General features: G+C 44.5%; 1 protein-coding gene across 1 annotated transcript in view; it reads left to right on the plus strand.

Annotated features, from left to right (window-relative positions):
* Positions 1-19617, plus strand: part of etfdh (electron transfer flavoprotein dehydrogenase) — a 71778-nt gene extending 52161 nt beyond the window's left edge. The window contains exons 9-13 of the mRNA XM_080193474.1: positions 3012-3155; positions 4000-4168; positions 4413-4595; positions 17096-17317; positions 18501-19617. Coding sequence (XP_080049600.1) covers positions 3012-3155; positions 4000-4168; positions 4413-4595; positions 17096-17317; positions 18501-18664 — 882 coding nt within the window. The 3' untranslated portion in view covers positions 18665-19617. The remainder of the gene's footprint in view (positions 1-3011; positions 3156-3999; positions 4169-4412; positions 4596-17095; positions 17318-18500) is intronic.
* Positions 19618-23588: the final 3971 nt, after the last annotated feature.

Consider the following 23588-nt stretch of genomic DNA (forward strand, 5'->3'; position numbering starts at 1 on the left):
CTATCCCTATTTTTTCAGATAGCAGCTGTTGATTCTAATCTCATTTATACTTCCCATATATCCATGTTTGGTTTCTTTACTTGTCCCATTATTATAAGAACATAAGAAATAGGAGCAGTAGGCCATCCAGCCCTTCGAGCCTGCCCCGCCATTCAATAAGATCATGGCTGATCTGAAGTGGATCAGTTCCACTTTCCCGCTTTCTCCCCATAACCCTTAATTCCCGTCTATCAAAAACCTATCTACCCGTGACTTAAATATATTTAGCGAGGTAGCCTCCACCACTTCAACAGGCAGAGAATTCCAGAGATTCACCACCCTTTGAGTGAAGAAGTTCCTCCTCAACTCCGCTCTAAACTGCCCCCCCCCTTATCTTGAGGCTGTGTCCTCTAGTCCTGCTGTCCTTTCTGAGCGGGAAGAATTTCTCTACCTCTACCTTATCCATCCCTTTCATTATCTTATACGTATCTATAAGATCCCCCCTCATCCTTCTAAATTCCAATGAGTACAGACCCAGTCTATTTAGTCTCTCTTCATAGGCCAACCCCCTCATCTCCGGTATCAGCCTAGTAAACCTCCTCTGCACTCCCTCCAAGGCCAAAATATCCTTGTGCAAGTGCTGCGACCAAAACTGCACACAGTACTCCAGCTGCAGCCTCACCAGTACCCTGTACAGTTGCAGCAAAACCTCCCTGCTTTTATATTCTATCCCCCTCGCTATAAAGGCCAGCATTCCATTCGCCTTCTTGATCACCTGCTGCACCTGCAGACTGGGTTTTTGCGACTCGTGCACAAGGACCCCCAGGACCCTCTGCACCGTAGCATGCTGCAGCTTTTCGCCTTTTAAATAATAATCCCTCCTACTATTATTTCTACCAAAGTGGATAATAACCTCACACTTGCTAACATTATACTCCATCTGCCAGGTCCTCGCCCACTCGCTCAGCCTATCCAGATCTCACTGCAGACTTTCCACACCCTCCATGCAATTTGCTTTTCCACTCATCTTCGTGTCATCAGCAAATTTCATCACCCTACACTCAGCCCCCTCCTCCAGATCATCTATATAAATGGTAAACAGTTGAGGCCCCAGCACCGATCCCTGCAGCACCCCACTAGTCACCAACCGCCAACCAGAATAGCACCCATTGATGCCAACTCTCTGCTTCCTATTAGACATCCTGCTGAACAGAGCTGAATGGGTGCAGTCCAACAGTACTCAAGAAGCATGACACTGTCCAGGACAAAGCCTGCTTGATTGGTACCACATCTACAAACACCCACTCCCTCCACAGCTCAGTAGCAGCAGTATGTACTATCTACAAGATGCACTGCAGCAATTCACCAAAGATCCTTGGACAGCACCTTCCAAACCCTCGACCACTTTTATCTAGAAGGACAAGGGCAGCAGATATATGGGAACATCACCATCTACAAGTTCCCCTTCAAACTACTCACCATCCTGACTTGGAAATATATCACCATTCCTTCACATTGACCGGGTCAAAATCCTGGAATTCTCTCCCGGATGGCATTTTGGATCAATCCACAGCATGTGGACTGCAGCAATTCAAGAAGGCAGCTCACCACCACCTTTTCAAGGGCAACTAGAGATGGGCAATAAATGCTGGCCAGCCAGGGATGCCCATGTTCTATAAATGAATAGAAAAAAATTGATTTTGCTATTCATTTCTTTTCAGCATTCTTATCCGTCTGAGCCTAGTGTGCTGATTTCCTTCTTCGGTCTATTAGTGACTAAAGATTCTATTAATCCTTTCAACACGGTGCACCTGGATTCAGGGACAAAGTCCTCTGTTAACAAATTATTTCGAGTCTTTGCCATGACTGTGTAAATTCTCCCCTTGGTCGTTTGCCTGTCTATTTGACTGATGTTCTGAAACCATTCCAATAGTATTACTTATTTCTAAGGTCCATCCTCTGACAGCAGTTGACCGCAATGGTGCATTTTTTTCTGATTGTTTCTCCTTCCTTTTGCAAGTCATAACAACGTCAATTTTTCTTCCTCTTGTTGCCACCACTTCCCCAGACCCCCTACTTACTTTCTTCTGCCTTCCTGTGCCCCTACCGTTCCAGACTTAAGGTAAACCATAGCTACCTCCTAAGCCTCAATATTTTTCAGAGGGTCTCCATAGGCACTCTGCCTCAATAAGAGCAGCAATTCTCAGTGTCAGCCTTTGTTTACTAGGAGCTAAGCTTGTCCACCTCCTCCACATCCCAATCCACCATTGCTGCCTTAGATTTTGCTAAGTTACCACCTACTCCACATTTCCCTCCAGAATGTATGTTCATCTGCAAACAAGGCCCTTGCCATCCATCACTATTTCCATTCCTCTCCCATGACCTCATCACAGAAAAATCCATCTCTGACCAATGTCTTATACCCTTTGACTCTCTGAATTCTTCAATCCTTTTTGTATTCCTTTCTCTTGCCCATACCCATTACTTGAGGTAGTCATGAAATAACCTTTGAATTGATCCTGTTTAGACAGAAATGTAATTTGTATTAACGGCCATGGACGGTAAATACGTGACTCAAAGAAGCGTAATTTAGCGCAAGAAAACCCTGAATTTATCATTCATTTGTGAATATAACCATTATATGATTATGCTTGCATTATTTGTACCAAGTAGGAAAGCCCAGTATTATTCTGAAAGGCATACAGAATAAACAGATTGCCTCAGATAGTGGAATTTATTTCACTGTCATCAGTATTGATGGGTTGATGGGTTTTTGATAAGAGAGGGGATTAAGGGTTATGGGGAGAGGGCGGGAAAGTGGAACTGAGCCATGACAGATCAGCCATGATCTTATTGAATGGCGGGGCAGGCTCGAAGGGCTAGATGGCCTACTCCTGCTCCTATTTCTTATGTTCTTATGTATTACTGTCAGTAATTAAAATGTAATTTTTTTGGTGTGTATTTTCACTTACTTCTTTCATTTCTTATGATATGGATGTTCACATTCAATGCTTGTTTGATTTGCTGTATAGGTGGGTTTGGATTATCAAAATCCATATCTGAACCCATTTAAAGAATTCCAGAGGTGGAAGCACCATTCTTCAGTGGCACCGACTTTAGAAGGGGGAAAAAGGATTGCCTATGGAGCCCGTGCCTTAAATGAGGGTGGTTTCCAGGTATTATAAAATATATTGTACCGTTTTGGCATCTGTATTGTGTGTCACATTAAATTATGTAAATACGTTTCTACAGTGTTGATCTTTGTTTATTGCTAGCAGTTGGCCATGTGATTGTTGACACAAGTGAATAATTGTTGCCTTTTTCACTCCACTTAAAATAATTTAAATCATCACATGAAGTGAGTATATAAAATCATAAACAAAGCATTACAGGTTAGATATCCTTTGTCTGAAACCCTTGGGGCAGTTGCATTTCAGATTTCAGATAATTTTGGTTTATGGCTATCGCATATAAACTTAGATTACTATAACTTCAGCAGGAGGATAGCTATACTCTCAAATAAACAAAATGGTTGGAAAAGTAAGATGTATCAGTGAATAAGAAACACAGGGAATCTGTAGTAAGTTTCTTTTTGACAGGTTCACCACAAAAATCTTGAGGTAAACAGTGCAGACAAACAACTAGACTTCCTGTGCTAAAGGTTGATGAGGTTCAAAAATAGTGCAGTTTTTGGATGTCTGGTTTGGGATTATGGATAAAGTGATTTCAAACGCATGCCTCTTTCCTCTTTTCTCCTTCTGTGGACCTTAGATCCATGGAACATAGTTACTGTTCACATTCTTTTAAAGTGGAGACAGTCAAAGTAAAAATTTGAAATGGTGGATTTTGTTACAAATAAAATTTGTATTTCGCTTTTTGTAATGTTAATATATTTGACAATGTTGGTTGCCAGTATGTTAGCAATATTATTGATATGAGAAGAATACCCTCACAGATCAGTATGGATCATGTTAATATATAATTTAAGAATTTAGTGATTGAAGTAATATTGTTCCATAGTCTATACCTAGACTTTCTTTCCCTGGAGGAGTACTGATTGGCTGCAGTCCAGGATTGATGAATGTCCCTAAAATTAAAGGAACACATACTGCTATGAAGAGTGGCATAATTGCTGCAGAGTCCATCTTTAAAAAACTGTGTGAAGATAATTGCCAGCCTGTGACTCAAGGTAAGGATATGATAGCTTTTGATTCAAATCTCCTTTAAAACACTTCCGCACCATGTACAAATCAGAAAAAAAGCTTGTCACAATTCATGTTTGGACTTTTAATCCCTTTCTAAAATAGGGATAAATAAAATTTAACACTTTTCTTTTAGCAACCCTTCAAGTCATGAATTTATTTTTGCTCAGTTCATGAATAGATATTTTTAATTCTTTTCTGAAACTGAAATAAATTTTCTTCTGAACTTAGGCCTTCATGTGCCAGGGTATGATGTGGACATAAGAAACTCTTGGATTTGGAAGGAACTTTATTCTGTGAGAAATATCCGACCTTCTTGCCATGGAACATTGGGTGTTTACGGTGGAATGATTTATACTGGGATATTTTACTGGATATTTCGAGGATTGGAGCCCTGGACACTAAAACACAAAGGTGATTTAGCAATCTGCTAGAACAATGTATCCAGTATTACTGTGAAAATAATTTGTGGGGACAAATGTGCAACTTTTTAAAATTTGGGGATATATATTTTTCTCTTCATGCAAACATGAAGACAAACATTTCAAATAGGAAGAAAGTGACTTAGGTTACAAAATAAATATAACTGAAGAATTAAGTGATGATATTGAAAACAAGATCTCCAAATGTGAAGATGTAACAAACCAGTCATAGTGCAAATAAGAACATAAGAAATAGGAGCAGGAGTAGGCCATCTAGCCCTTCGAGCCTGCTCCGCCATTCAGTAAGATCATGGCTGATCTGACGTGGCCCAGTTCCACCTTCCCTCCTTCTCCCCATAACCCTTAATCCCCTTGCCTATCAAAAACCTATCTAGAACAAGGAACAAAATCAGCCCGGGAAACAGGCCCTTCGGCCCAACGAGCCCGCGCTGCCATCTCAACACCACCAGTCCACCTCTCTACCCGCATCTTAAATATATTTAGCGAGGCAGCCTCCACCACTTCAACAGGCAGAGAATTCCAGAGATTCATCACCCATTGAGTGAAGAAGTTCCTCCTCAACTCCGTTCTAAACTGCGCCCCCCCCCCCCCCCCCCCCCTCCTTATCTTGAGGCTGTGCCCTCTAGTTGTACTGTCCTTTCTGAGCGGGAAGAGCCTCTCCACCTCTATCCTATCCATCCCATTCATCATCTTATACGTCTCAATGAGATCTCCCCTCATTCTTCTAAACTCCAACGAGTACAAGCCTAGTTTATTCAGCCTCTCCTCGTAGCTCAACCCCCTCAACTCCGGTATCAGCCTAGTGAACCTCCTCTGCACTCCCTCCAAGGCCAAAATATCCTTGCGTAAGTGCGGCAACCAAAACTGCACACAGTACTCCAGCTGCAGCCTCACCAGTGCCCTGTACAGTTGCAGCAAGACCTCCCTACTTTTATATTCAATCCCCTTCGCTATGAAGGCCAGCATCCCATTCGCCTTCCTAACCACCTGCTGCACCTGCAGGCTGGGTTTTTGCGACTCATGCACAAGGACCCCGAGGTCCTCTGCATCGTAGCATGCTGCAGTTTTTCGCCATGTAAGTGGTAGTCCTTCCTACCATTATTCCTACCAAAGTGGACAACTTCACACTTGCCAACATTAAATTCCATTTGCCAGTTCCTGGCCCATTCGCCCAGCCTATCTAGATCCCTCTGCAGACTTTCCACACCCTACGCACAATTTGCCGTTCCACCAATCTTGGTGCCATCAGCAAATTTCGACACCATACACTCGGTTCCCTCCTCCAGATCATCTATATAAATGGTAAATAGCTGAGGCCCCAGCACCGATCCCTGGGGCACTCCACTAGTCACCAGCCGCCAATCCGAATAGCACCCATTGACCCTTACTCTCTGCCTCCTATTTGACAGCCAATCCCCTATCCACGCTAACACCCTACCCCCAACTCCATGCCCCCTAACCTTCTGTAACAACCTCTTGCGCGGCACCTTATCAAACGCCTTCTGAAAATCAAGAAACACCACATCTACCGGTTCTCCTCTATCCACCGCACTAGACACATCCTCATAGAACTCCAATAAATTCGTCAGACACGACTTCCCCTTAACGAAACCGTGCTGCGTCTGCTGTATCAAACAATTCTCCTCAAGATGCCTTGCTATTTTCTCCTTGATTACGGATTCAAGCATTTTACCTACAACAGACGTTAAACTAACCGGCCTATAATTCCCTGCCTTTTGCCTGCTACCCTTCTTAAACAACGGCGTAACATTAGCCGTTTTCCAATCTTCCGGCACTTCCCTGGAATCCAGCGAGGTTTGGAAAATAATCATCAAGGCATCCACTATCACCTCCACCATTTCTTTCAGAACCCTTGGATGCATTCCATCCGGTCCTGGGGACTTGTCCACAGTCAGTCCCTCCAGCCTGTCAAGCACTGCCTCTCTAGTAACAATAATGTCATTCAGTCCTCCACTCCTACCACCTTTCCATCGCTAACACCCGGCAAACTATTCACGTCCTCCTCCGTGAAGACCGAAGCAAAGAAGTTATTCAGGGCCTCAGCCATTTCCTCATCCCCCACCACTAAGTCCCCCCTCTCATCCTCTAAGGGTCCAACGTTCACCCTAGCCAGCTTCTTCCTTTTTATGTATTTATAAAACTCTTGCTATCCTTTTTTATGTTTAGCGCTAGCCCAGCTTCATAGTTTATCCTTCCTTTCTTTATCAACTTCTTCATCATTCTTTGTTGATATTTAAACCTCTCCCAATCCTCTTCTTGCCCACTACTCTTAGCCACTCTAAATGCATCCGCTTTTAATTTAATACTCTCCTTTACCTCCTTCGTTATCCACAGCTGATTATCTCTCCTCCTACGATCCTTTTTAACCATCGGAATAAATTTCTGCTGAGCACCAAGAAAGATCTCCTTAAAGATCCTCCACTGTTCCTCAGCAGACCTACCTTCCAATGTGCTCCCCCAATCTACATTCGCCAATCCCACTCTCATCCTATCGTACTCGCCTCTGTTCAAACAAAGGACACAGGTCCGGGAACCCACTTTCTCCTCCTCCATCTGCATCAGAAACTCCACCATGCAATGATCACTCTTCCCAAGAGGATCCTTCACCACAAGGTCCCTAATTCTACCTGCCTCATTACATAACACCAGATCCAAGATAGCTCGCTCCCTCATCGGCTCCAACACACACTGTTAAAGGAAACTATCCCAGCAGCATTCCAAGAACTCTTCCTCAAGCCCACCTCGTCCAACATGGGTCGACCAATCAATATGTAGATTGAAATCCCCCATAATTATCGCCGTTCCATTCCTGCACGCCGCATTTATTTGCGTGTTAATAGCCCACCCCACCTCCAGATCATTATTTGGGGGCCTATAGACGACACCCACCAGCGTCTTCCTCCCTTTGCTGTTCCTAATCTCTACCCACAACGATTCCACCTTCTGCTCAATGGTTCCTATATCTTCCCTTACTACCACCCTGATGCTATCCTTAATCAGCAGAGCTACGCAACCCCCCCCCCCGCCCTTTTTCCTCCCGCCTATCCTTCCTAAACACTTGATACCCCTGTACATTCAGCTCCCAGTCCCTGTCACCTTGCAGCCACGTCTCTGTAATGGCCACCAGATCATATCCATTTGTGCTGATCTGCGCCACCAGCTCATTCACTTTATTCCGAATGCTTCGTGCATTCAGATAAAGTGCCTTCATCCCAGCCTTCACCTGTACCCTATTTGCAGGAATGCCACCAACCTTACTCACGCACCCTACTCCCTTTATTATTGGGACATCCTTGGCCTCTCCCGTACCTGTACCCTTCTCCTTTACCTTAGACCCTGTAATTTCACCTACCCTCGCACCCTCCCCCCGACAATTAGTTTAAAGCCCTATCTACAGTCCTATCTACACGATTCGCCAGGACTCTGGTCCCAGCATGGTTCAGACCAACACCATCCCACCTGAACAGGTCCCACCTACTCCAATACTGATGCCAATGTCCCATAAATTCAAACCCATTCCTCCCACACCAATCCCTGAGCCACCCATTCACCTCCTTAATCTTATCAACACTACGCCCGTCTGCACACGGTTCAGGCAGTAATCCAGAGATAACCACCTTGTTGGTTCTACTTTTTAATTCCATTCCCAGCTTTTCATACTCCCTCCCCAGATCCTCAGTTCGCATTCTGCCTATGTCGTTGGCACCCACATGTACCACAACGACCGGATTCTCACCCTCCCATTCCAGGTTCCTCTGCAGCCCAGATGTAACATCCTGGATGTTTTTACCAGGATGTTGCCTGGTATGGAGGGGAGGTCCTATGAGGAGAGACTGAGGGATTTGGGGTTGTTTTCGCTGGAAAGAAGGCGGCTAAGAGGGGATCTTATTGAAACATATAAGATGATTAGAGGTTTAGATAGGGTGGACAGTGATAGCCTTTTTCCTCGGATGGAGAAAGCTAGCACGAGGGGGCATGGCTTTAAGGGGGGGTAGTTATAGGACAGATGTCAGGGGTAGGTTCTTTACCCAGAGGGTGGTGAGGGATTGGAATGCCCTGCCTGCTGCGGTTGTAAATGCGCCTAGTTTGGGGGCGTTTAAGAGATCCGTGGATAGGTTTATGGACAAAAAGGGATTGGTTTAGCTTAGTGGGTCATTGTTTTTTAACTGGCCGGCGCAACATCGTGGGCCGAAGGGCCTGTTCTGCGCTGTAATGTTCTATGTTCTATGGACCCAAACACCAGGCAGACAACACACCCTTCTGTGCTCTTTGTCATTGTGACAAAGGACAGTGTCAATACCCTTAACCACACTATCCCCAATTACCACTACATTCCTTTTCACCTTCTCTTTGTCAATGTTCTGTGTCTGCATCACTGTACCATGTGCAGTTTGCTCACCAACCCCACAGCCCTCGTTCTCGTCCACACTGGAAGCAAGAACCTCAAACCTGTTATGCAGATTGAGAGGCTGAGGCATTTGGTCCCCACCCTCCTTCCTCCGGTCCCCACCCTCCTTCCTTCTCTCAGCAGCCCCCTCCTGTTCCTGACCCTTAGAGTTAGCCAGTCCAGGGGGGTGGATGTCTCTTGCACCCCATTATTAATGGCACCCTCCCTCCCCCTGATGAGCCTCAGTGTCTGAAGCTCAGAGTTCAGCTCATCTACTTTGAGCTGGAGCTCCTCCAGCAACCTGCACTTATTGCAGACATGGTCACTGGGAAGGGCCCTGGGGTCCACCTGCTCCCACATCAAACAGAAACAGCACATCACATGCCCCTCCATTATTCCCCTTTAGTAATACTGAACACTGTTTTCAACTCAAACTTACCTGGCCCTTTTCTCCTAAGCCCTAGCAGCTCACTCTGCTTCCCTCTCACTCCGCTGCCCGCTGTCTACAGCAGGCCTCCTTTTAAACCTAGCGCCGTTTGAAAAACTCCTTACCCACAAATCCCCGCGATCCACTCCCTTTGTACTCTTAAAGCCATAAACGCGAAAATGCTTTTAAATGATTTTAACAGTTTTAAAAGGTAATTTCTTACCTTACTCAGTGCTCCTTCACTCTGCCCGCTCCAGCAAACAATCAGTGGGCTGAATGGTCTCCTTCTGCATTGTACAGATTCTTTCAAGTTTCACAGATGGCCATTTGAAAACCTGTTGATCTGTTGCTTGTCCGGGTCCACAGTCAGATCTCTGCTGCCCTCTATCAGTGTTCCCTCTCCCTCCCTCTCCCTCCCTCTCCCTCCCTCTCCCTCCCTCTCCCTCCCTCTCCCTCCCTCCCTCTCCCTCCCTCTCCCTCCCTCCCTCTCCCTCCCTCCCTCTCCCTCCGTCTCCCTCCGTCTCCCTCCGTCTCCCTCCGTCTCCCTCCGTCTCTCTCCGTCTCTCTCCGTCTCTCTCCGTCTCTCTCCGTCTCTCTCCGTCTCTCTCCGTCTCTCTCCGTCTCTCTCCGTCTCTCTCCGTCTCTCTCCGTCTCTCCCCAGTCGCTCAGAATCCGTGACGTCTGGACCATCCCAAGGAGGCGAGGTTTAAATTCCCTTGTCTGTCAAAAACCTATCTACCCGTGACTTAAATATATTTAGCGAGGTAGCCTCCACCACTTCAACAGGCAGAGAATTCCAGAGATTCACCACCCTTTGAGTGAAGAAGTTCCTCCTCAACTCCGCTCTAAATTGGCCCCCCCCTCCCCTTATCTTGAGGCTGTGCCCTCCAGTCCTGCTATCCTTTCTAAGCAGGAAAAATCTCTCTACCTCTACCCTATCCATCCCTTTCATTATCTTATGTCTCTATAAGATCCCCCCTCATCCTTCTAAACTCCAATGAGTACAGACCCAGTTTATTTAGTCTCTCTTCATAGTCCAAACCCCTCATCTCCGGTATCAGCCTAGTGAACCTCCTCTGCACTGCCTCCAAGGCCAAAATATCCTTACGCAAGTGTGGCAACCAAAACTGCACACAGTACTCCAGCTGCGGCCTCACCAGTACCCTGTACAGTTGCAGCAAAACCTCCCTACTTTTATATTCTATCCCCCTCGCTATAAAGGCCAACATTCCATTCGCCTTCTTGATCACCTGTTGCACCTGCAGACTGGGTTTTTGCGACTCATGCACAAGGACCCCCAGGTCCCTCTGCACCATAGCATGCTGCAGCTTTTTGCCCTTTAAATAGTAATCCTTCCTACTATTATTTCTGCCAAAGTGGATAACCTCACACTTGCTAACATTGTACTCCATCTGCCAGGTCCTCGCCCACTCACTCAGCCTATTCAGATCCCTCTGCAGACTTTCCACACCCTCCATGCAATTTGCTTTTCCACTCATCTTCGTGTCATCAGCAAATTTCATCACCCTACACTCAGCCCCCTCCTCCAAATCATCTATGTAAATGGTAAATAGCTGAGGCCCCAGCACTGATCCCAGTGGCACTCCACGAGTCACCAACCACCGATCAGAATAGCACCCATTGATACCAACTCTCTGCTTTCTATTAGACAACCAATCCTCTATCCATGCTAACACCTTACCCCCAACTCCGTGCACCCTAACCTTCTGTAGCAACCTTTTATGAGGCACCTTATCAAACACCTTTTGAAAATCTAAATACATCACATCCACCGGTTCCCCTCTGTCTACCGCACTAGTCACATCCTCATAGAAATCCAATAAATTTGTCAAACACGACTTCCCCTTAACGAATTCGTGCTGCGTCTGCTCTATCAAACCGTTCCTTTCTAGGTGCCTTGCTATCTCTTCTTTGATGACGGATTCAAGCAATTTTCCAACTACAGGCATTAAACTAACCGGCCTATAATTCACTACCTTTTGCCTTCACCTTTTTTAAACAGCGGCGTAACATTAGCTGTGACAAGTCTTAAAGCTACTGACAGTGTGAGTGTACAGAGGGTTAAACATTATTATCTCCAGCCAGGACAGTCAGTGAGACTTTGCAAGCCCAGGTAAGTCATGGAGATTACAGATAGTGTGACATGAACCCAAGATCCTTCTTGAGGCCGTTCTCGTGTGCGGAATTTGGCTATCAGTCTCTGCTCAGCAATACTGCATTGTTGTGTGTCATGAAGGCCGCCTTGGAGAACGCTTAGCTGAAGATCAGAGGTGAATGTCTGTGACTGCTGAAGTGTTCCCCTACAGGAAGAGAACACTCCTGCCTGGTGAGTGCCGAGCAGTGTTCATTCATCCATTGTTGTAGCATCTGCATGGTCTCCCCAGTGTACCATGCCTCGGGACATCCTTTTCTGCAGCGTATCAGGTAGACAACATTGGCTGAGTTGCAAGTGTATGTACCTGTACCTGGTGGATGGTGTTCCCATGTGAGATGATAGCACCCGTCTCGATGATCCGGCATGTCTCGTAGAAGTTGTTGTGGCAGGGCTACGTGGTGTCATGGTCACTGTTCTCCTGAAGGCTGGGTAGTTTGCTGTGGACAGTAGTCTGTTTGAGGTTGTGCAGTTCTTTGAAGGTAAGAAGATCAGCCTCTGATCTTCAGGTAAGCATTCTCCCAGGCAGCCTTCATGATGCACGACAATGCAGAATCGTTGAGCAGAAACTGATAGCCAAATTCCGCACTCATGTGGACAAAGAAAATACAGCACAGGAACAGGTCCTTCGGCCCTGCAAGCCTGCACCGATCATGTATTCCTAATTAGACCATCTGTTTGTATCCTTTTATTTCCAGTCTGTTCATGTGGCTGTTCATAAGTCTTAAATGATCCTAGCGTGTCTGCCTCAACCACCTCGCTTGGTAGTGCATTCCAGGCCCCCAGCACCCTCTGTGTAAAATACATCCCCCGCATATCTGTAATGAACCTTGCCCCCCTTAACTTGAACTTGTGACCCCTTGCGCTTGTCATTTCCAAACTGGGGAAAAAGCTTCCAACTGTTCACCCTATCTATGCCCTTCATAATTTTATAAACTTCTATAAGGTCGCCCCTCAATCTCTGTCTTCCCAGGGAGAACAACCCTAGTTTACTCAGTCTCACCTCATAGCTAAGACCCTCCATATCAGGCAACATCCTGGTAAATGTTCTCTGCACTCTCTCCAAAGCTTCCACGCCCCTCTGGTAGTGTGGCGACTAGAACTGGAGGCAGTATTTTAAATGTGGCCTAACCGACATTCTGTATACCTGCAACATCATATGCCAACTTTTATACTCTATGCCCTGTCCAATAAAGGCAAGCATGCCATATGCTTTCACCATCTTTTCCACCAGTGTTGCCACCTTTTAAGGATCTGTGGATTTGCACACCCAGATCCCTCAAGTGTGCCTTTACTCCCGATGGTTCTATCATTTATTGTATACCTCCCCCCTGCATTAGATCTACCAAAATGCATCACTTTGCATTTATCTGGATTAAATTCCATCTGCCACTTCTCCGCCCAATTTTCCAGCCTATCTATATCCTGCTGTATTTTCTGACAATGTTCATCACTATCTGTAACTCCAGCAATCTTTGTGTCATCCACAAACTTACTAATCAGACCAGCTATATCTTCTTCCAAATCATTTATATATATCACAAACAGCAGAGGTCCCAGGACGGCCTCAACCGGGATCTTGGGTTCATGTCACATTATCTAACCCCTACGACTTGCCTGGGCTTGCAAAGTCCCACTAACCATCCTGGCTGAAGACAATACACACCTCTTTAACCTGTGTTTACCCTCTGTCCACTCACATTATCTGTAGCTTTAAGACTTGATTACCTGTAAAGACTCACATTCCAACCATTATCTTGTAAATTGAGTTTGTGTCTACATATGCCCTGTTTGTGAACACAACTCCCACTCACCTGATGAAGGGGCCGTGCTCCAAAAGCTTGTGCAATCTATTAAACCCGTTGGACTTTAACATGGTGTTGTGAGACTTCTTACTATTCTTGAAGTGCTGCAGTTCACATGCTGTGGGATGATCCACAAAGCCATTAGGGAGAGAATTCCAGGATTTTGATTCTGAGAAGGAACGCCAATATATTTCTAAGTCAGGCTGGTAAGTGACTCGGAGGGGAACTTGCAGGTGGTGATGTTCCCATGTATCTGTTGTTTCCTCTCTTTAGAGGCAGCACGATGGCACAGTCATTAAACACTGCTGCCACACAGTGCCAGAGACCCAGGTTCGATTCCCAGCTTGCGTCACTGTGCAGAGTTTGCACACCCCACCCCCCCTCCAGTTTCCGGATGCTTCAGTTTCTTCCCATAGTTCAAAGATGTGCTTATTTAGTGGATAGGCCATGGTAAATTGCCCCTTAGTATCAGGGGGACTGGCTAGAGTAAATGCATGGGGTTATGGGGATAAGGCCTTGGTGGGATTGTGGTTGGTATGAACTCGATGGGCCGAATGGCCTCCTTCTGCACTGTAGGATTCTGTGATTGTCCTTCTAGGTGGAAGTGGTTGTGGGTTTGGAATGTGATGTCTAAAGATGTTCAGCGAATTCCTGCAGTGCATCTTGTAGATAGTGTCAGCAATGAGTACTGAGTGTCGGTGGTGGAGGGATATGGTGCCAATAAAGCAGGCTGCTTTATCCTGGATGGTGTCAAGCTTCTTGTGTGTTGTTGGAGCTGCACCCATCCAGGCAAGTGGGGAGTATTTCATAACACTCCTGACTTATGCCTTGTAGATGATGGACTGGCTTTGGGGGGGTTAGGTGAGTTACTAGCCACAGTTTTCCTTGCTTTTGACTCCCGTAGCCACTGTGCTTATGTGGTGAGTCCATTTGAGTTTCTGGTCCATGGTATCCCAAGGATATTAATAGTGGGGGATTCAATGATGTTAACACCATTCGATGTCAAGGGGCAGTGGTTAGATTGTCTCTTATTGGTGATGGCCATTGCATAGAGTGAATGCTACTTGCCATTTATCAGGCCAAGCCTGGATATTGTCCAGATATTATTGCATTTGAACATGGATTGCTTCAGTATCTGAGGAGTCGCAAACAGTGCCGAACATTGTGCAATCATCAGATAACATCCCCACTTCTGACCTTATGAGGGAGGGAACATCATTGATGAAGCAGTTGAAGATGGTTGGACCTAGGACACTACCTACGGGACTCCTGCAGTGATCAGTGATGTCCTGGAGATGAGATGACTAACCCCTCCCCATAACCACAAACATCTTCCTATGATCCAGGTATGACTGCAACCAGCGAAAAGTTTGATCCCGATACCCATTGATTCCAGTTTTGCTTGGGCTCTTTGATGTCACACTGTGTCAAATGCTATACTGATGTCAATGGCTGTTGCTCTCACCTCACCTCTGGAATTCAGCTCTTTTGTCCATGTTTGAACCAAGGCTGTAATGAGGTCAGGAGCTGAGTGACCCTGGCGAAACCCAAACTGGGCATCACTGAGCAAGTTATTGCTAAGCAGATGCTTTTGATAATACTGTTGATGACCCCCTTCCATCACTTCACTGATGATCAAGAGGCCTGATAGGACAGTAATTGGCCGGGTTGGGTTAGTCTTGCTTTTTGTGTAACAAAGAACAACACAGCACAGGAAACAGACCCTTCGGCCCAACGAGCCTGCGCCGCCATTTTAACATTGAGTGCCCTCTCCTATCTGTGACCTTTTGTCTACACCTATTGGACTCCACAATAATGGAACCATAACCAGATTGAGGGACGACTAATTTAGGGACAATTTGTTAACACCAATCAGCCTAAGAGCACGTTTTTGGGGTGTGGGAGGAAACCAGAGCACGTGGAGAAAACCCACGCAAGCACGGGGAGAGTGTGCAAACTCCCACAGACACTAGCCCAAATCCATGTATCTGCACAGCAAACAGTGATAGTCACTGAGCTGTCATGTTGCCAGTCAGCTGGTCCAGTTTAAGCATACACTAACGACGTGAAGCACTAGGCAGGAGATACCTGGGCAATTTTCCACGTTGTCAGGTGGATGCCAGTGTTGCAAGTGTACTGGAAGAGCTTGGCTATAGGAGTGGCAAGTGCTGGAGCGTAAGTCTTAAATACTGTTGCTGTTGTCAAGGCCCATTGCCTTTTCAATATTCAGTGCCTCCAACCGCTCCTTGATAACATGTGGAGTGAATCGAATTGGCTGTAGACTGATATGTGTAATGCTGATAAATAGATCATTCATTCAGCACTTCTGGCTGAAGATTGCTATGAATGCTTCAACCCTATCTTTTACACTGATGTATTAGGCATCCCTATCACTGAGGAAGAGGATGTTTGTGGAACCTTCTCCTCCAGTGAGTTGTTTAATTGTTCACCACCATTCATGGCAAGTCTGGAGAGCTTGGATCTGATCTGTTGTTTGTGGGACTGCTTAACTCTATCTATCACTTGCTGTTTAAGCTGTTCCTGAAGCCTGTTTTGCCAGTTAGATCATTGCTGGTCTGATATTCAACTCCCTTTAAAAAATATAATGAAGAACGGAAAATAACTATCAATAAAGACATGTCAAAGAGGAACAAAGTGAGTTAGGATACAAAATTAAATGTTGAGCGATTTTTTTTTTTTCCCCCTCCCACTACACTGTTCCAATAGTGTAGCGGCAGGGAAATTTCAATGGAACCCAAAAAATCGGATTTGTGCTTGGCGCCCTGTAGGTCGCAATCTTCCCAGGCCATTTTTTTATGATGTGATTAGTCTCATGCCTAGGAAGTGTGTGAGGCTGATTTAAATATTTTAACATCATCTACATCTGTTTAGTAAGCTCCAGGCTCACTAACGTTTCCAACCTCACCAGTGAAGGATCCCACCAGCGAAGATCACAACTGGTCCCCAGCAATGGGGACCAAACATGATGGCCTTGCAAGTGGGACCAGAGGCCACTGAGTCAAGGGCAGTGCTGCCAGTTTGGCAGCCCCCACTGGGCAGTGCCAAGGGGCAGGGCCTCATGGGAGGCAGGGCCAGACCCCGGGGCAGGTCAGTAGAGGGGGACATAGGGGAGGAACTCTGCATCAGGGAGTGGCAGCTGGTGGTGGGGCTGGCGACCTTCCTCCAACACCTGACCTATCCTGATATACAATATAGGCTGGAATTTTCCAGCTGTTCACACTGGCGGGATTCTCCAGTCCTGCCAGCAGCACAGCATGCATGCACACACACACACACACCTAACTGCAGGTCACCTGCCAGCGTGGGATGACATAAATGGGCATTCCCATTGACAGCGGCAAGACCACAGAGACCTGCCACTAACAAACAATGCGCCACCTCCTGCTGGCAGGAAACGCGCAGCTGGGAGGCTAGAGAATCTTGCCAATAGTTTTTAGTGGTATAGCTGATCCACGACTATGTTTAAATCAGTTACTACATTTCTAATTTATGATGTAACTTTCAGGTAGAAATTCAAACAGGTTAGCTGATCTTATTCCACTGAAATATTGGTCAGACGAGCTCCTTGCTCTGAGATGTAGTGTAAAACTTTAGATTATGCAGTGTTTGTTAACAAAATATTTCTGTCAAATTACAGGAGCAGATTATTCTCAATTAAAGTCGGCCAAGGATTGCACACCCATTGATTACCCTAAGCCAGATGGAAAAATCAGCTTTGATCTTCTATCATCGGTAGCCCTTAGTGGAACCAATCATGAAGATGATCAGCCAGCTCACTTGACGCTATTAGATGATAACATACCAGTAAAGAGGAACTTGGCTGAGTTTGATGGACCAGAGCAGAGATTCTGTCCTGCAGGTATTTTATATTAACTAATTTTTTTTCAGATGTTAAGATATGGGCAAAGCCTTGTTTCATAATCTCTTTGGTTTTGCAGCTGCAATCCTTTGAAATCAAGCTATTGTACTTAATACAGTATTCCTTTTTATTTTTGGGTTTTACTTTGTGAAATGGAGTCTAAGTACCATAGACTACAGCATACAAGTCGACCTTTTGAAGCCTCCAAAAATCCTTCCAAAAAGGGAATTTGTACACCAGGTGTCAGCAATCACCATTTTGAAATGTGGGGAGAAAATTACACCAGTAATTCATATTAACCTAATACTGAATTAGTTTTAAAACCCATCAAGTCATTGCCTTTAGCATCCAAGATAAATTCATTACAAGTCATTTTACCTAGGGCATCATTGTAAGGATCCCAAACTGGATCAGTTATGGTGTTTTCAGTTTGATGATCATCCTTCTACGTCATCTTGCTCTGTATCCATTTGAACTGAATATTTACAATTTTTAAAAATCTAATGACACTTTCTGCACTAATAACATCTCATGGTTTAATGAAGAAACCACACGAAACAAAATGATGCAGCGTACAAATTTTTACTTTTTGTGAAGCTTTTTTCTCCATCAACCATCCACCTTTTTCTCCATCAACCATCCATCTTTGCTGCAAATATGATCCTTGAACATCTGTTGAAGCGTAAATTCAAGATTGAAGTATGGATATTAGATCCCCTGGAATAACTGCAATTTGGCTATTATTTCTTTGCAGGTACTTCTTGATTTTATCAGTTATATGGGATCCAAACATGTCCCACACTAAGAATTGCATTCTTTGTATAGGCTACCTATTCCACACGTTATCAGTCGACAATTTCATTCCATCTGGTGCCTTGGGTGTACCTAAAATATACCAAGGCATTGTTTCAAAAGAAGGGCAATGCGGTTTGTGGAACCTTGCTGTGTCCAAATTGTCTGCTGCATTTTCTACATTCCAGCAGTGAAAAGATTTCAAAATTACTTTACTGGCTCTAAAGCACTGTGGAATATCATGAGGTAATGAAAGATGCCATATAATTACAAACTGATTTTTTTAATGTTAGTCTAGGAGATTGCTTTGCATTATAATTTCTACAAATGTAACTGTAACATTGTCATTGTGGTTATTTGTCACATGAATCATTTTTTATCCTCCTCTTAGGTGTTTATGAGTATGTACCTTTGGAAAGTGGTAATGGGATGAGATTGCAGATTAATGCCCAGAACTGTGTTCACTGCAAGACGTGTGATATTAAAGATCCCAGCCAGAATATCAATTGGGTAGTACCTGAAGGAGGTGGTGGCCCTGCCTATAATGGAATGTAAACAATCTCAAACTGGAGCTACAGTATTATGTACCGGCATATTGTTTATTGTGTCAGAGGTTCATTTTTAAATTGTGTTAAACTATAAATCCAAAATTGAAGGACTAAATTTTTGCAGTTACTTTGTTTACATTTCATTCTGATTTCACCAACGCTGTATAAATTGGGATTAATTGTTCAAAGGAACTGTCAGTAAAGTAGATCAAAATAGAACTGTCCAACATGTGCCAATATTATGTTTCTAACTCATGTGTTTTTCCTAAAGACATCTGTTGACAGTTAATTGACACATCATAAATCATATGAAGCCTTTAATCTGTTTACTTTTAATTATGAAACTATTTGAATAATATGCATGTTAAGAATACATGAGTAAACTACAGCAAATTAAAATTCTGGGTTAAAAATTAATTAGTCATTTTGTATCCTGATCAAAAATTACTTTGTGCATTTTTAGTTAATAATTTAAGTTGTGGACTTCTGTGTAACATTGAATGTAATCCTTAAAAAGGAACTGATGCTGTAAAAATACTTTAACACTAGATACAGCTCAACCAAGGAAAAGTCAAACATAACGTTTCTTCTGAATTGCTGTTCTGTCTTGCCTTAGCCAAAGTGCTACCTATCAGATGATCAAATGATATTTGCCTTCTAACAAGCTCTTTTTAAGCTAAATTACTACTGTAATCAATTGTTTTGATCTTAATTTAACAAAATATGAAACAATAAATGAATTGCTAAAAAAGCTTTATTGAGGGACGGACAGATGAGCATCTTTTAATCATCAAATGTGATGGTTACTACTTTGATAATAGAAAAACTGTAATAAGTAGTGGTACTTTGTGCCTATTACTTGTATCATTCAAGTAATTGATTATGATATAATCTGATTTTATTGGTTTGTAAATAACTTGTAAATGCTTTATTTCTGTAATTAAAAAAATGTGCAATGTTTTTGTATTGATATATCCTTTTTCTTGTAAAATACCTATGTTTAAAAATTTATAATGCTTCCCTGGAGCCTAAATTCTAATTTACCATAACTAAAGGCAAGCCACCCATTAAAGGACTGTTGGGAAGTGTCAAAGAGAGTTCTTCCACAGTTTGGAAATTTTATTTTAATGTTGGTACAAACAACTTGCTTATTCTGTATTCTAAGATTAAATTACAGCTTTGGACTTCTTAAATGGAGTTTACAGCACAGAAATATACTATTCAGCACAACTAGTCTATGCTGGCTTTAATATTTTACTTTAGATTCCTCCTACCTGTTTAATCTAATTCTTCTGTTCCTTTCATCCTTGTGCTTAGCTAGCTTCCCATTAAAGGCATCTATGCTAATTACCCCAACTACACCTTTGTCAGCACAAAGTAAAGAAGTTTCCCATGAACGTTTGATTTGATTATTACTATCTCATTTATGAGCCCTCGTTTTCAAGCTCCTCCAAGTAGAAACACTTTTTATACAACTATATTATCAAACCCTTTCATCATCCAAATCACCTTTATCAAGTCATCCCTCAGCCTTCTCTTTTCAAGAGATAAGAGTCCTCAGATTGTTCAGCCTTCTTACAATATATACACTCAGTTCTGGGGTGTCAAGGAGGGATAGTACCTTTGGTGGGGGAACATGTCGCATCCTTTCAGGGCAGTTTGTCCATCCTTTATCCCCACCTGGCACTCAGCTCTCACCTGTGGCTCCCCATAGCTGTTTGCATGCGACAGCGGCCACACCCTGGGCAACGGTCTCAACAAGCCAGCTAAACCAGGTGAAGGTAGCCGACAGGTCTCAACCCTCGGTGTGATAGGGAGATGTCTACACCAGCATGTGAAGATAGAGTCCGACGGATTGAGCGAACGAGACCAATGGAAGGTCTAATGGTCAAGAAGGCGGTCTCTGCAAGCATGGAGCGCGAAGAGCAGGACAAGACACAGAAGATGTCCTGGTCATCCACTGCACCTAGTCCCATCTCCAGCTGTTTTGACTCTTGTCTTACCACTGGATCTAAATGGGAATTGGGAAGAGTGAGTGAGGCTGACACTGCGCAACTCTCCCTCACTTTAATCCAAATCAAGCGCTGGTCTCGACACCATCATCATCCTGTTCAACCCTTGAAGTCCTGTGGCGGTGGGCGAGCGATAAAGCGGCAGGCGTGGATACACTGGGAACTGTAGTCACAGACCTGCACGCAGGTGGCTCAGGTCTAATGGTCGTTTTCTGCTGACTGAAGCAGCAGTGGAACTCGGTGTCTACCTGGGCGACTGAGCAGTCCTCTTCAGGAACACGCTGCTCATCTCCATAGAATGAAGAAAAGGTGTCCTAAACGTTGCTTGTTTCACTACACCCTGGCCAGTTTACCATGGCTGGCGGGGATCCCATCTTGCAGTCGAACAAACAAAATAAAACACAAGGTGATACTGCTCACCATTGGCACTTGGACAACCCTACAGCAGACAGATCAGAGAGAAGAGCAGCCTTAGTTGCCAGAGAGCTTGCAATATACAACGTTGCAGCCCTGAGTGAAACTTGTCTTGCCAACGTAGGACAGTTGACTGAAACTGGAGGAAGATACACTTTTTTCTGAAGCGGTCACAGCAGCGATGAGTGTCATGATGCTGGAGTTGGATTCGCCGTCGGGAGTCACCTTGTTCGGAAAGTTGATAATCTACCCAAGGGTGTGAACGACCGGCTTATGACATTACAGCTTCCACTACAGAACAGAAGTCAAGTCACCCTGATCAGCGCCTATGCCCCCACAATGAACAACCCGGATGAGATGAAAGACAAGTTCTATGAAGAACTAGATGCCCTACTAAGCAGTGAGCAGTACCAACAAGCTGATCTTGCTTGGCGATTTCAATGCAAGAGTAGGGTGTGACTCTGCAATCTGGCAGGGAGTCATTGGGAAGCATGGAGTGGGCAAGTGTAACGGTAATGGCCTACTCTTAATGAAGACCTGTGCAGCACACGACCTCCTCATCACCAACACAACCTTCCGTCTGCCTACCTGTAACGAGACCTCCTGGATGCACCCCCGCTCTAAGCATTGGCATCTTTCAACTATGTCATTGTCAGGAGAAAAGACAGGCAGGATGTCAGAGTAACCAAAGCCATGTGTGGTGCTGACTGCTGGACAGATCACAGGCTCATTGTCTCCAAAATGAGGCTCTGCATCAGACCCAAGAGGCGACCACAAGGAAGCAAGGTTATGAAAAGAATCAGTGCGGCCAAGATGAAGAACCCCAGCATAGCTTCAGCACTGGCTGAAGACTTAGAAATCAAGCTTGCTGATCTACACCTTGCAGGCAACACTGAGGATGACTGGGAATGCTTCAGGGATGTTATCCACACATCTGCGCTGAAGATGCTTGGGCCCTCCACCCACAAGCAGCGTGTAGTTATTCTCCGATACTTGGTCCACTCCTTAGTCACCTCAACACCCTTCCCTCTGGCAACTTTCCATGCAAGCACATGAGTTGTAACACCTGCTCTTTAGCCTCTTTGCTTCTCGATCCAAATTCCTCAGTGTTTCAAAGGGAAACAACTTACTTGTAAATCTTTCAACTGAGTGCCCTATATTCACTTCTCAATTTGCGGTTTCTGCACACAGTGATTTTTTTACTCACTTGTGAGACATGGGTGTTGCTGGCTGGCCAGCATTTATTGCCCATCCCTAGTTGCCTGAGAGCAGTTCAAAGTCAACCATATTGCTGTGGCTCTGGAGACACATATAGGCCAGACAAAGTAAGGACAGCAGATTTCTTCCCTAAAGGACATGAGTGAACCAGATGGGTTTTCCCAACAATCAATAGTGGTTTCATAGTCATCATTAGACTTCCGATTCCAGATATTTTTTATTGAATTCAAATTCTACCTCTGCCATGGTGGGATTTGAATCCAGGTCCCAGAACATTAGCTGAGATCCTGGATTAATGGTCTAGCTATACTACCACTAGGCCATTGGCTCCCCTGCTTTACCTCAGTTTTGCTTGCCAGCAGGATTTTAAGCCTCTGGTGGCCTGCTATTTCAATTCTCTAGATTTTCTCATGCTGACCTCTCCATCCTTAGTGTCTGCAGTATCCCAATGAAGCTGAACATAAGTTTGATTGGAAAAAACCCTTAATTATTCAATTAGACATTCTACAATCTTTCAGACTCTGGAATTTAACAATTTCACACTGTAATCTCATTTTGCTTCCTTTTCTTTGCAAATATTTAGTTTTTTATTTCTTGCTTTTGGACAGCTTCCATTCACACAGCTCCAGGGACTTGGGACTTGTGGAGTTTGCACATTCTCCTCATGTCTGCATGGGTTTTCTCCAGGTGCTCCGGTTTCCTCCCAACAGCCCAAAGATGTGAGGGTTAGGTTGATTAGCCATGCTAAATTGCCCTTTAGTGTCCTGAGATGCATAGGTTAGAGGAATTAGTGGGTAAAATATATAAGATATGGGGGTAGGGCCTGGGTGGGATTATGGTCAGTGCAGACTCAATGGGCCAAATGGCCTCTTTCTACAGTGTAGGGATTCTATCCACCCAAGCTAGAGATATCTTAAGCATGAATGAGGGTTCCACAGAAGCCAAGAGAGGGGTAAAGTTTGGTGACACTGAGAGAGAAATAAGCACTTGTACTGATGGTGTGCATATACTTCGGAAGCTCATGGGGAGGTGTGTGTGGAGGCATGCTCACAGGGGTAAATGAAGGTGTGAGAGTGGGAAGAAAAGCAGGTGGAACTCTGGTTTATAATTAGATAGAGAAGAATGGAAGCAGGTTTGAGCCATGTCGCCCAGCTTGACAATGGTGGAGAAGAATGGGGTAGTTAACTGTGTCTAAGGCTGGATGCAGATTGAGAAGGATTAGATGGTTTACTTTTGTCACAGTAAAATAAGATACCATTTGTTACTGTGACAAGATCTCTTTCGATA

This window comes from Carcharhinus amblyrhynchos, chromosome 1 (assembly GCF_965287045.1).
Source record: "Carcharhinus amblyrhynchos chromosome 1, sCarAmb.v2.hapA, whole genome shotgun sequence".
NCBI classification, from domain to species: domain Eukaryota; kingdom Metazoa; phylum Chordata; class Chondrichthyes; order Carcharhiniformes; family Carcharhinidae; genus Carcharhinus; species Carcharhinus amblyrhynchos.